Source organism: Mchenga conophoros, linkage group LG13 (assembly GCF_057382185.1).
Source record: "Mchenga conophoros isolate Kocher_MC1m ecotype Shallow Benthic linkage group LG13, M_conophoros_male_GT1.1, whole genome shotgun sequence".
Taxonomy (NCBI): Eukaryota; Metazoa; Chordata; class Actinopteri; order Cichliformes; family Cichlidae; genus Mchenga; species Mchenga conophoros.
The window spans coordinates 17,715,698-17,728,279 of NC_140538.1; the positions used below are offsets into that span (position 1 = coordinate 17,715,698).

Below are 12,582 nucleotides of genomic sequence, written 5' to 3' on the forward strand. Positions count from 1 at the left end.
GAAAAATTTCAGTTATAACAAGAGGGTTAGGAACCAAAACATCAAGCCCAACCGTAAAAAACGCCGTATGCAGATTTCCAGCAAGCTCAAAAGGATTCACACGTTCCTTACAATGTGCGCCTATTCATGTGTTCACATGTAACCACTGATGCTATAATTGAAATGTTTGTGTGTGCTAGAGATGGTGTGACTGGGTGGCGAAATGGAGGTCCCTCCCTGACTGGTAAAACTGAACAGGAAGAGCAGACCCCCTATTAGCGGGGCCAAATCAGAGGGACCTCCAAGGCCGACAGAGACGAAAAAGAGACGTAAAAGAAGAAAAGGAAAAAGGAAATAGGGGTTTACTTAGGTTAAAAAATAAAACTTGCTGCTGAGCGCGGCATCCTTTCATTATAATTTATGATGCATGATTGCATATCAGACTAATTAAACCAGACTAGACAGGTTTCCCTCCCTATGTGCCAATACTTTCATTGGGGGGGTGTGCTAGTGAGAGTGTTACACAGCTCTCATAGGACTATGAATATTTGAGTGAAGCAGGTCTCTGTGGCAGAGCACTCTCTCTCTCCCTTCACCTCTCTAATTACAGCGACCGAGTCGGCTCTGCCCTTACCCACAATCTGTGGAGGCATGAAATAAATACATGCTCTCCAACAATAAACAAGTGCCTTTTCAAATGACAGCACCTCCTCATGTTCACCCCCATTGCCGTCTCTCCAGGCTTTCGTAACGTTTTTACTTTTAGCTGGCGACAGGCGCGTGTAGGCCTCTGCTCATAATGTATAGAGTATGGGCTGTACAGGTTGTGGGGTTGAGAGTACAGAAAGCTAAATATAGGCTGACTTCAGTACTAAGGCCATGTTTGCATGGAATGAAAAATGGTAAGTGCGATGATTTAAAAGTAGGTCAAATTTGATGCTCGACAGATTTAGGTTAAATCTCTTGTAAGAAAGAAAATCATTTTCAGACATTCATACAGCTAAAAACGACAGTTTTAAGTGGGTACTCTACATTGATATAATTGATACAATTAGGGGAATTTAAAATTTCAGGATATCATTAACTTCTTTGTCGTCTCCTAATAACTTTTTCTTGGCCTCAAAGAAAATCATGATGTCAAGAAAAGATGCAAATGAGAATTCATAAGGACTCCAGTCCAACTTGTCATGTTCTAGACTACTTAATAATGTAATTACAGATGTTGCTGACATGGATCTATTGCATTGAAACCACACTGTCCCAATGTCCCAAAAAAAAATTGTTAGTAATCCTAAAGACTGGAAATACAGCAATGCCCAAAAAGAGTAACTGAGTTATAAGACAACAACACACTGACAAGTTTAATACTGATGTCTTTCTTTTCTTTTTTTTAAACCCGCATTAGAAAGTCCTTCACAGGGGCCAACAACTTCATAACAAGCAGACTTTAATAAATTGCTGTACTGTAATGTTCACCTTTGGGTTCAACAAATTATTGGAAATCAAATGCATATTCTGCATTAGCAAATTGTGGCTTCAGATGGAAAATGCTGCTGTTTACATGATATGATCACTTCTCAGTTATTTTGATCATTTGTTTTTGTAACAGTGTCACTATGGTCCATTGTGTCTTGTGGTAAGAAAGAAAACACCAGTCCTTCCTTTCTAAGTATTTAGAGATTCTATGCTAGTACTTCTCACTCAGTTAGGATCCTAAAATGAGTAAAACTCTTGGGACACAAGATTTCCCTGAAAATGTCTTTTTGCCAAAGCTGATATAACCTCACTTTGTCAGGGTTGCCTCAAAAACTCTTAAATGCATTATAACAACTGTTACTGCACCCTGAGTACTACTCATCCTAATAAACCTTGAACATATGAGTCATTTTAATTTTGCAGTTTAAGTTATCGGTGGCATCAGGCTCAGTTCCTCTATTAAAAATGTCATCAGTTACATAATGATAATGCCCCCCCTACCACCACCACAAAACACATACACTTCCTTAGTGCAATCGTGACTTCCCACTGGTCTAAATGTAATGTTCGCCATGTAAAGGTCTCCTACTAATGATGAGATGGTTACCATAGTTTCCCCACTCCAGCCTGGCCCGATTAGATTTACCATGTCATGGTTTTGGTTTCCAGGAAGAGGAATGACTCAAATTTACATGTTGGTTTCTGGAGGTCCAACTGAGGCAAAAGGATGGTCATGTTGATGATTGTACGTCAGTGAAAAGCTTACAAGTACAACTCTGCCACCTTGTGGAAGGCACTAAGTACATACCTCTGGTATTCCTCCCTCCACCCCCACCAGTTGATCTCATTACTCATGTAGACACTCAGAAAGGTGGGATAGGTGGTTCAAATTCCTTTATTAAAAAACAAAACAAAAAAAAACTTCCCCCCCTCTTTTTTTTTTTTTTTTTAAACTGTGCAGTAATGATAATACAAAATATTGTAGAGATTAGGTTGCAGTGCTCTGTTTATAAATGTGTATTGTATAATCAGAAACACATTTTGCTGAAATAGTTTGAAACAAGGTAAAGAGACTAAGCATACTCTAAACAAGCATTAAAATAAAATTCTTTCTCGTGTGAAATATTTATTCAATTAAAAATATTCTAGTTTAACAAAAAACAAAACACAAAAAAACAAAACAAAACACAACTTATCTATAAAATTAAGTGGAATATGAAACCGTAGTTAACAGCTGAGATCACAAAAAGCACTGAGCAAGTGGGCCAAACAGACAAATGCACTCTTAACTTTTGGTGTCCAATTCCTTTTTCACTAGTTCCAGCCACAAGACCGAAAGCAACACAAGAAAAGCAGAAGCGCGGCATGTGACAGTATTTGCACCTTTTTTTCTTTTTTTTTAAAGTTTGCTCTTAAAGCCAGAACTAAGCAGCAGAGACCTGAAAGAGGTTCATTAACTGGCCAGAAAGTGAAAAGACAATATGGCCAGTAAATAAAAGGTAAATTCAGTTCCCAGGATATGTTGAATACAGGAAACATGGGGGGAAAAAAAAAAAAAAGTATAAATAGAAAAATAAATACTGCTATGCATAGTTTACAAGTGAACGTAGTGTGGACTTAAACAAGATCTGTTTTCTACTAAATGACACAAACAGATGCTAATAGGCTTTAATGCACGGTCTAGTGTTAAAACTATTGAAAGAATGAGGCCGTGTTAATGCAGACCCATCAGATCCTTCAGTTCACTAAAATACTGAAATAGGAGGCCCAAAACTTTAAAACACTGGTTTTCAAGGTTCAAACAATAAGTGTATGATTTTAAACTGTGTGCGTACATTACTATTTTTTTTTCCTCTTTTCAAGAAGTGGTGTGTATTTCTGACACAGAACTGACAATCAGTTCAGGACTTTTTGCATAGATGTAAAGAACTTTGCATGTTTACAATGCAAATGTACCAAGAAAGCAAGAAGAACATTCTCCTGCTGAGAAAAAGCAATAATAATAATAATAATAATAATAACAATAATAATAAGAACAACAACGATAACAACAACACCAAAGGTTTGACGTTTGAATTGGGTCCACAAAACAGATCTCCTGCAGTCCACAAAGCAGAGACAAGTCTGCAGCACGGAAGCACTTCACAACAGAAGCTTCATGCAATTCCGAACATCAAACATTTTGGGCTTAAAATTGCCAAGAGGTTAAAAATCCATCTTGGAGACAGACTAAAAAAAACAAACAAAAATAAAACTAAAGACTACAGCCTTTATAAAAGCAGCATTTACATTACGTCAAGTGTTGCTTTTACTTTTTCTATGGACAAGGAATCTCAACTAACATGTCAAGAAAACTCCTGCAGTGAAACCATTCAATCTTTCAAAAACAAAAAACAAAAAACAAAAAAAACAGCCAACTGGTGAAAATAAACCTAAAGTTGAATATAAACCTAATCCATGCACTGATGCATAGAACTTTGCAGTCCTTCAAGTCAAATCATTGTATTTATAATCACTCGCCCACATAAGATCATTTGTAAGGCTACATAGGGCAAAAGGGCATCGCCTCTGGGTTTCTGTAGCTTATTGGCAAGACAAAAATCCTCATCTGCATAGGTGAGGTACTTAAATGTCAGGTATGTCTTTGGTATCATGAACAATGTTTCAGTACTGGAACATGAACAAGTAGGAATGAAGCCCCAGCAATAACTGCAGACCTAAGCGAGCTATGAGCTGTTTGGGGCATGGGATATGCCTCAATAGTTAGAATATGGCAATTAAATTTTACTTAGAAACAAAAAAAAAAAAAAAAAAAAAAGGGGGGGGGGGGGGGGGGGGGGGGGAGGACACTGGTTTGTGACGGAAATTTCCAAAGAAGGAAAGTCCCAAAGACAACGACATCCACATGTATTCCTTTCATTACTACCATACATGGCAGAGCTTTTAGTTTTCTTCGGATGACAGACAAAGGCAGTTTCACGTCCTCTTTATGTTGTTTGCTTGAAGTGTTAGGTTCTTCCTCTTAGAAGAAAGAATAAAATCCCATGTCCCATAAAAGGCTGTGAATATGACGGTTTTTATTCAAAAGCTGTACCAGCTGGTTTTGTTGCCCTCTTCTAGATAATCTTCTATTACTAAAAAAAAAAAAAAAAAAAAAAAAAATTATCCACTCTGGGCTTTCGTTAGAATATAAACCTTCATGGTCCAAATCCTTTGTGGTACATGTGACTACCCCCCCTCCAGTAGAACCTGAATGCTGGCTCTGAACCTTTAGCCATTCTTATCCAGTCTGCCACAGTAAATATTTTTAGCCCAGAGAACCTTGTGCGGCAAGAACCAGTCCCATTGGCACAGTCGGCGTATCCCGGTTTCTTTTTTCAGTAATGAGGCAGAGAGTAAACTGTGTTCAAGGCTGCCAAGGTTTCCTGTCCTTGCCCTTCTGATCAGGAATGTGTTTGTAGCGACATTTCTCCCCAAAATGGCAGCCAGTGGTTCTCCAGAAGTAACACTCATCTCCGTTAACCGGGCCGCGTCTTCGGGGTCTGGGTAGAGACATACAGGTTGCACATTAGTTATAAAACTGCAGTCCTGTTGCATGATTATTATCATCATCATTATTATTATTTTTCTTAACTAGAGTTTTTAAAAGAGCAGCCAGTTAGCGTCTCACCCAGCAGCTGTGCCTCCCTGCTGTGTGACAGGGAGGCAAGTCTTGAGTGGAATAGGAAGGGACCTCTGAGTGCGGCGGTCAGGATAGCGCACCACTAAACGAGTGTTTTCAATACAGTGACCCTGTGACAGCAAGCACATATACACATCTAACCCCACGGCAATAACTGGTGCTATGAAAATAATAATGCTGACAAAGGAGAAACAACAAAAACGCACTTACATTTAGTTTCTCCATGGCACGAGCAGCCATGCTTGCATCCCTGAAGTTAACGAAGGCACAGAATCTCTCATGCAGCACACGGATACTCTCAATTTCACCATACCTTCAATACAAGGAGACACAAGCAGACCAGTCAACAACTGCAGTTTTAACTTAGCTCCCCACATTTTTCGTATAGGGATATTGTGTTTAAATGATAGCATTTTGTACCAGAATAGGATCTTACATTTTAAAAAGGTCCCTTAAGTGTTTCTCAGTTAATTCAGTTGTCACATTTCCCACCCAGAGGGATTGACAGGGAGTTCTGCAAGAGAGAGAATGTCACCAAGAGTGCTTTAAAAAAAAAAAAAAAAAATCTAATTCATCAACAACTCTATTTTTGACTGCTCAATTACAGTCACCTACCCTGGTTGCACAACAGATGAATCTGTGCTCCCAGCTGCTGCTGAGGAAAGAAAAAGCATCAACAAGAGAATACATCGGAAAATCAGTTGTATGATTTTTGCTTTAAACTTATTTGATCCAGAAGAAAAACTGTTGGTCATTTTTTTGGCCTTACTTTTGGCTGCTTCAGAATAATATGCCAGAACACCCTGCACTGTTGAAAATCTATCTAACAGCAAGACACTCTGCACTTCTTCAAAGCCCAGTTCCTGAGGAAGAAAGAGAGAAACTCAAATTACCACCACAAGGGTGTATGCCATCCGTCTGCCATTTGGCAGAGACTTTACAACCATGGCTGTGTACACTTGATCCTTGAACATTATGGCTTTATGGCATCTTATCCATTTCTTAGTTATGGCAAAAATAAAAAAATAAATAAATTGTGTGTTGAGGTGGTCACAGCGACCTTAACCTCTGAGTACAGAATCCAAGCAGTTCATTGCCAAGTGTGAGTAAATGTGCCAAATGTTTACCAAAAAAAAAAAAAATCCCTTTAAAGCAATCCTAATACAACAGACTAACAAGAAGTAGACTGATTTTAGTTCACTGTGACCTTGACACCAAAATTCCAGTCGGCTCATCGAGCAAATGTTTGTGCCAAAATGCCTCTAATAGTGGAAAAGAGGAACTTGAAAGAAAAAAGAAAAAAAGCACTTCCTTGGGTCACAGCTGTCATTGGGAGAAGGCATACAAATAATACGTGTCACATCTACAGAGCTTTTGTGTGTAGGCGTTACCATTAACTGCAGCACTTTGCAGTTAAATAGATTATTGACAGCCTCCTCGCAGTCTTTGTCCAGCTTCAGCACCTGCTCCATAGCCTTTTCTGCCTCACTGTACCGCTACAACACACACAGAGTGAGTGAGTGAGTTAACACTAATGCTTAACGCTTTTTCGGTAGATTATTTACTCGACTACAAGCTATTACAAGCTTGTACCAACCTTCATGCCCATGAGGGCACTGCCCTTGCGGAAGTATCCTTTGGGCCAGTCTGGGGCCAGCTGAATGGAGCGTTCAGCATCTGCCAGGGCCTGAGGATACTGCTCCAAGCAGTAATAGCAATAAGAGCGATTCCCAAAGAATCTACACGACATTAAAAAAATTAATAAATAAATGAATTAATATTATGTGAAATGTGCATTTCTTTTGTAATGCCCAAGTCGTGACCACAGAAGCTGTACCTGTAATCTTTGGGATCACATTTTATGGCTTCTGTAAACATACTGGCTGCTTGTGCATACTGCCCCTCTTGCACCAGCTTTATCCCTTTTTCTGCAGGACATAAAGATTTGTTTTTAAACATTCCCAAAGGCTCAAATGACCGCAGTGCTGTATGCTGACATGCTTTCAGAATGAATGTGTAATCAATGTCCTCGAAGCCTTTGTTTCCATTTCCATGAATAACTTTTAAAGTTTCAATTCTTTACCTGTCAGTGATGCACTTTTCTTGGTCATGGTGTCAGTTCCATTTGTCTGAACAAAACAAAGAAGAAAAAAAAAGTATATATATCATTTTCATCACTTTATACTCATGAAAATGTGTATTTACACTACAAACACACACACAGCTTTCATCAAATCTTTCATGGTCCATAGTCCACTTTCCCCACATATCAGACTTTGAACTAACACAGGAACACCACCTCAGCAAGAACTATTATATATGGGCGTTTTTGCTATAGCTGCTTCTCTTAGACCATCTGTTAGCATTCACCTCTCTCCTGGCTTCATTCTCCTTGTTTTCTTTGGACTTTCGACTTGATCCTTTGGGTTTGATATGGCTAGCAGCATTTGCAAAGAAGGCACTGCTGACATCCCACTCTGGCTCCTGTGGGACACAAAGTCAGACACTAGTGTTAAATCATGTGCCATCCAGGCCTACAAGCACACAGGCTTTCACTTGAAACGCTTCTATTAATTCATTGTCTTGAGGCCTGTGATGATAGCTAATGACTAAAAATAAAAACAATGGCTTATTCACACATGGATAATAAACTAGTGTAGTGCCCCAACCTCCTCAGCAGATCTGGCTTGGGTCTCCTGATATCCTGAAGGAGCAATAGCAGGAGTAGCAAGATCTTTAGAGCAGGCCTCCGATTTCCCCTCCTCTTCTTTCTGCGCCCTTTGTTTCTCGTCTTCACCCCCAACTTCTGCTTCGGAATCGCTCTCGTCTAGTTCAGATTCTGCACCTCCATCCTCTTCGTCATCCTAATGTGGAGGAAGAGCTGAATATTTAGATTTTCACCCCACAGAGGCTAAAGGAGGGTGCGCTTCCAAGGGGAATATTAAAATCTTTACCTGTTCAGCATTGTGATTTTGCTTATTTTGCTCCTGCTTCTTACGTTTTCGACGGCGCTGAAATGGATGCACAGGTACACTTCAGAAAACGAATGACATCCTTTGACATATAGATTTCCAGCAAGATAGGCTTTTCCTCTCACCTTCCTCTTGGCTTTGCGTCGCTCTGCCTTCCGTCTTGCTTTCTCCTCATCACTCAACTCCTCCTCTCCATTTAATGCATCCTAGAAAACCAAACATTCAGAGAAATGGATCATTAATGTCCTCACCCTTACAGTCCTCACTAGGTCCTGTGAGCCTGACACCAATTGTTTACCTGCGCAATGGTGGCACTTGGGTCAGGGTTTGTAGCACCACAGTCCATCTGCTCCTCCTGGACCACAGGACCTTCAGGAAATACACAAAATGAAATTATATATATATATATATATATATATATATATATATATTTTTTTTTTTTTTTTTTTAAAGAAACAGCTACACTCTTGTTCCTATGAGCCATACTGTATTAAAAAATAATAATCATCAGAATGTAGCTAGATAAGGACACACTTTTCTTCCCCACCACCCCACTCAGCAACATAGCTTGACACGCCATTTAAAATTTCCTTCCCTGTCAGGGGAAAAGGGAAAAGACTTTCTGTGAAAATGCATAGTGTAATATGAGACGAGATGGGCAGAACCATCGTTTAATATGACCGCACGCTTCTCTTTCCTTTACTCATTTCAGCCTCTATCAACCAAGAAAAGGTTAAAAGCAAGCAGCAGGCATCCCCTGCAGCAAAGGAGAGTACAAAAACTCTGTTCCAACATTTTCAAGTTACCTTAATGTGTTATATTAAAGAGTCCTCTGTGTGTTAGGTTAGCCTGTCTCATTTATATTCCGGTCTAACCACAATGACCAGTGATGATGTGCCAAATTTTTAAACAACACTGGGTGGAGACAGGAAGGATTATGTAATCCTTTCTTATATGAACCACCAGGAAAAGCATGTAAAATAAAATAAAGGAAACAGAACTGAAAATTGCTCAGAGACGCCAAATCAGGTTGTTTCTTTGAGAGGCATTTAGTAATAATTATCTTTAGCACTGCCACAAGCCCGCCACACAACACATACAGCTGCCCTGAGTACTGCTTTCTGAGAAGCTGGAGTACTGAGAAGAGGGGGAAAAAAGGAAAGCCACTGCTCTAAATGTGGGATTTTGTGTACATACGCTTGGGGGAGGGGGGGCAGCTTATTTGATCAAGCCAAAACTGTAGTCGTTTAGGTCAAACTGCAGCAGACACACGACAAGACAAAAGGAAGCAAAGTAGTGGACTACGCCGGAATACATGTGGTGTCATATTTCTATTTGATGAGCAAAGATTTCCAGAGAGTGACAAATCCCATACTTGGTCTCTTACTCATGTTGTGACTTGTGAAGCATTGACAGGAGAGTTTTACACTTTACATTCAACTGTTATGAATTTCATACAACAAAACTAGACACACCAAGTAGCTACTCAACTTCCTGATTCTGTGTATGCCTGTCCTTTAGTGGTGCTGTCCATATTTTAAACAATATGTAAAAAACATAGGAAAATAAAAGTCACTGTAATTGTATGGAATTGGAATTCAAGTACATCCGGGGGGGGGGGGGGGGGGGGGGGGGGTGTCTTCACATATAAATGTCTCTCACTGGCTTTGTTAAAGAGCCAGTCTGTCATCACAATGCGCCTCCAAGGATGCATAGTGACAGCAAGGAATTTCAGTTGTGTGCGCCTGACTCACTGCTCAAATGTCAAGAAATAAGCACTGTTAACAACTCCATCTCATTTGAACCAGGCCGTTGGTAAAAATTTTTACCATACTGGAATGTCCTCCAAAAACACAAGTGATACAAGATCGGTAGGCACGAGCAACAAGAGAGCCTCTGTTTCTTCACTTCAAGGAAATTTCCTAAATTAGTGTACAGCTGAAAGGTGAGCTCTTTCCACAGGAATGCTAAATAATCACGTACCATCACAGGCTGGAGGACTAACAAGAAAATAAACTGCACAGGTCCACACTTTTCTTCATGAAAGCATGACCTTATTATTCAAACAGGCACTGCTTAATCATATGCCAGTGGTTTTAAGTGGTTGTGTAAACCAGTTAAACACAGAAACATGTAAACAATGTAGGAAATAGAAACAATCACACGTTTTGTTTTTTGCAGAGTACATGGCTGCGAGGCACAAATGTTCTGCGTGAGACTGAGTGAAGACAACTGCATTACATCAGAAATCAACAGAAGAAAAATCATTAAAGATCTCAGGGGAGGTACACTACAAAGCCAGTTTGACACAGCAAAGCTTTCTTTGCATTAGCAGGTTCAACATAACCCTACTGTGTACTGGCATAAAAGTTATGTGAGCACACAAAAAAAGTGTTAGCAAAAAAGATAAAAAGTAAAAGGTGGAGAGTGCCACCTCCTCTAAAATGCTAACAGAGAGCTCTGAACAATACAGAATCACTATTACAGCTAAAAGAAAAATTGACGCAGCAGTCTATAACCACAATGACCCTCGTTCACCTCTCCAGGTATGGCTATATATCCACACCTTCACTCTGGGAACAGTTACGAGAATTAAGCATATGCACCACCTACAGACTCTCACACTACCACTGCAAAGCCAGTAATGGTTGGAGTGGCAGGAAACCAAGTCTATAGCACTTTAACTGAACTGCTTCATCAGTGAGATTACTAACTGACACTGTTAAAAAAAATGCTAGAAATCTTTCACTGTTCTGTAGTATCTAAGCTCTTTATTACACCTTCACAGAGGTGTATGGATCTGGATCTAAGAATGAAGGAATGCAAACCAGTCTCTTTTGCAAATAGATATTTCCCTACTTTTGGATGATAAACTCGGGAATTCCCACATTCATATATTAAGAAATAAACATAATTTGAAACTGCTGCCTGCTACAACACATACTTTATTCATCCCATTTTGTTTGTGTGTATTTCTCATCTAATATTCCCACGCTTTCCATAAATGCTAATAGGATTACTCACACCAGATGTGTACTCAAATACTAAGTAATGCTAAAGTTGGCAAGGCATGCCTAAAAGTTTTTAAATGTCGATGAAGGTGTGTAGATCAGCAGCTGTAGAGAGGAGCCACACATAAGCCAACCTGTTAACATGTTAAGCGAAGAAGAGGAACATGTGGGAACATAACACGTTATTTAAAGACATGTTTTAAGCTCATACAATACTTTCAATCTGCGTATAAACTCGTTCTGTGCTGTGGGGCATGTGCCCCTATCTAAGACATTGTTATCACACTAACACGCACCGAAGAATGCATTTATCTTTGTTTTGCTTTTTTATAGCACACATTACTTGATCTCTGTCTTTTATACATGGTGTACTTCAGCTTGTAAACTTTATAACTATTTGCTTCGTGAGCGAGAAAGTGTAAGAGAGCGTTTTGGATTTTCTGAGAACTCTTTCCTTTTTTTTTTTTTTTTACTGCGCAAACTTGGAAGCGGTACAGGCGAGGGTGTAACTGCCAAGAGAAGTTTCATTGTTTGACCAAGAGCTCAGTTTGATCACTAGGATAACACAAATGGGAAGCAATATCACAATCACGTCGTTTATGTAACTCACGAGTTAGCTGTCCTCCAAATGTGCCGTGTCACACGCGTTTCGTTATTACGTCCGTGATCGATCTAACCAGTTTAGAAAGTTTCGAAAAGTGGAAGAGAATTCTTACCGCTCCCGAGTCCCAACAGCCTGCATATATCCCTGGTGATTTTCATGAGCGCAACCATCCAGCATTATCGTCCTAAATAGCCCATAAACGTGCTCGGCCAAACGTTCAGGTTAGCACGAACACGTATCTAACATTGGGACAATCGGTATCGAATCTGCGGGAATCTTTGGTGGTTTAATCCACTTCCTGAGCGTCTAACGCCGACGTTGGGTCCACCCTGACTGGCGTCTTAAAGGCACATGACACTGTTATTGATTTCTAAACGGCTGAGACCTTATCAGAGAATGGCTTAACAATGGACCACGTGTTTAAATAACGTTAACAGCGTTAGGTTTAATATCTAATGCAATAGCATGTTTAATTATTATAATGATTATAAACAGATGCAAATATTATAAGATACACTCATTTACTATCCACTAACACAACTTTCCCAAAGAGCCACACGCGAAACTAATAAGTTGATTTCACTCCTGTTGAATATTAATTTTATGTCATTGTTAATTTATTGGGGCAGTTGTGATAAATTAATTATTTAAAAAAATTATTAGTTAATAGCTCACTCATGCTGTAATATAATCTCAGTGTAAATGGATGTATTTTTTAAAAAAGAAGAAGAAGAAGAAAACCCCCAAGATGTCTGTGAAGGTTCTCAGTCATCCAGGTCATCGTAGTCAAAGGAGCTTGCAAAGAAAAGCGTCTGGACTTCTTTAAGTTACTTGAAGACGTTTCACCTCTCATCCGAG

At 39.5% G+C, this 12,582-nt stretch overlaps 1 protein-coding gene across 2 annotated transcripts; it reads right to left on the reverse strand.

Annotated features, from left to right (window-relative positions):
- Window positions 1-2,331: 2,331 nt before the first annotated feature.
- LOC146561097 (uncharacterized) lies at window positions 2,332-12,070 on the reverse strand. Of its 2 annotated transcripts, none has more exons than XM_085296868.1 (16): window positions 11,837-12,070; window positions 8,408-8,478; window positions 8,235-8,315; window positions 8,092-8,148; window positions 7,807-8,001; window positions 7,508-7,621; window positions 7,221-7,266; window positions 6,975-7,065; window positions 6,735-6,876; window positions 6,529-6,633; window positions 5,907-6,000; window positions 5,753-5,792; window positions 5,574-5,651; window positions 5,348-5,450; window positions 5,126-5,247; window positions 2,332-4,997 (listed from the first exon to the last, which is right to left on the reverse strand). In XM_085296868.1, exons 1-16 carry the CDS (start codon window positions 11,892-11,894, stop codon window positions 4,862-4,864), a joined length of 1,533 nt encoding a protein of 510 aa, XP_085152994.1. In that variant the 5' UTR covers window positions 11,895-12,070; the 3' UTR covers window positions 2,332-4,861. The 2 variants fall into 2 exon arrangements, with proteins under 2 accessions (XP_085152994.1, XP_085152995.1); XM_085296869.1 differs by having other exon boundaries at window positions 5,753-5,789; window positions 11,837-12,069.
- Between the last annotated feature and the right edge of the window lie 512 nt (window positions 12,071-12,582).

Bases quoted from the DNA above. Each gene is read 5' to 3' on its own strand.
- LOC146561097 (XM_085296868.1), bottom strand. From the start codon at position 11,894: ATGGTTGCGCTCATGAAAATCACCAGGGATATATGCAGGCTGTTGGGA. The intron at 6,001-6,528 runs GTAACGCCTACA...TTTCTTCCTCAG, and splicing joins GCAAAGTGCTGCAGTTAATG to GAACTGGGCTTTGAAGAAGT. The intron at 5,793-5,906 runs GTAAGGCCAAAA...TTCTTTCCTCAG, and splicing joins TTATTCTGAAGCAGCCAAAA to CAGCAGCTGGGAGCACAGAT.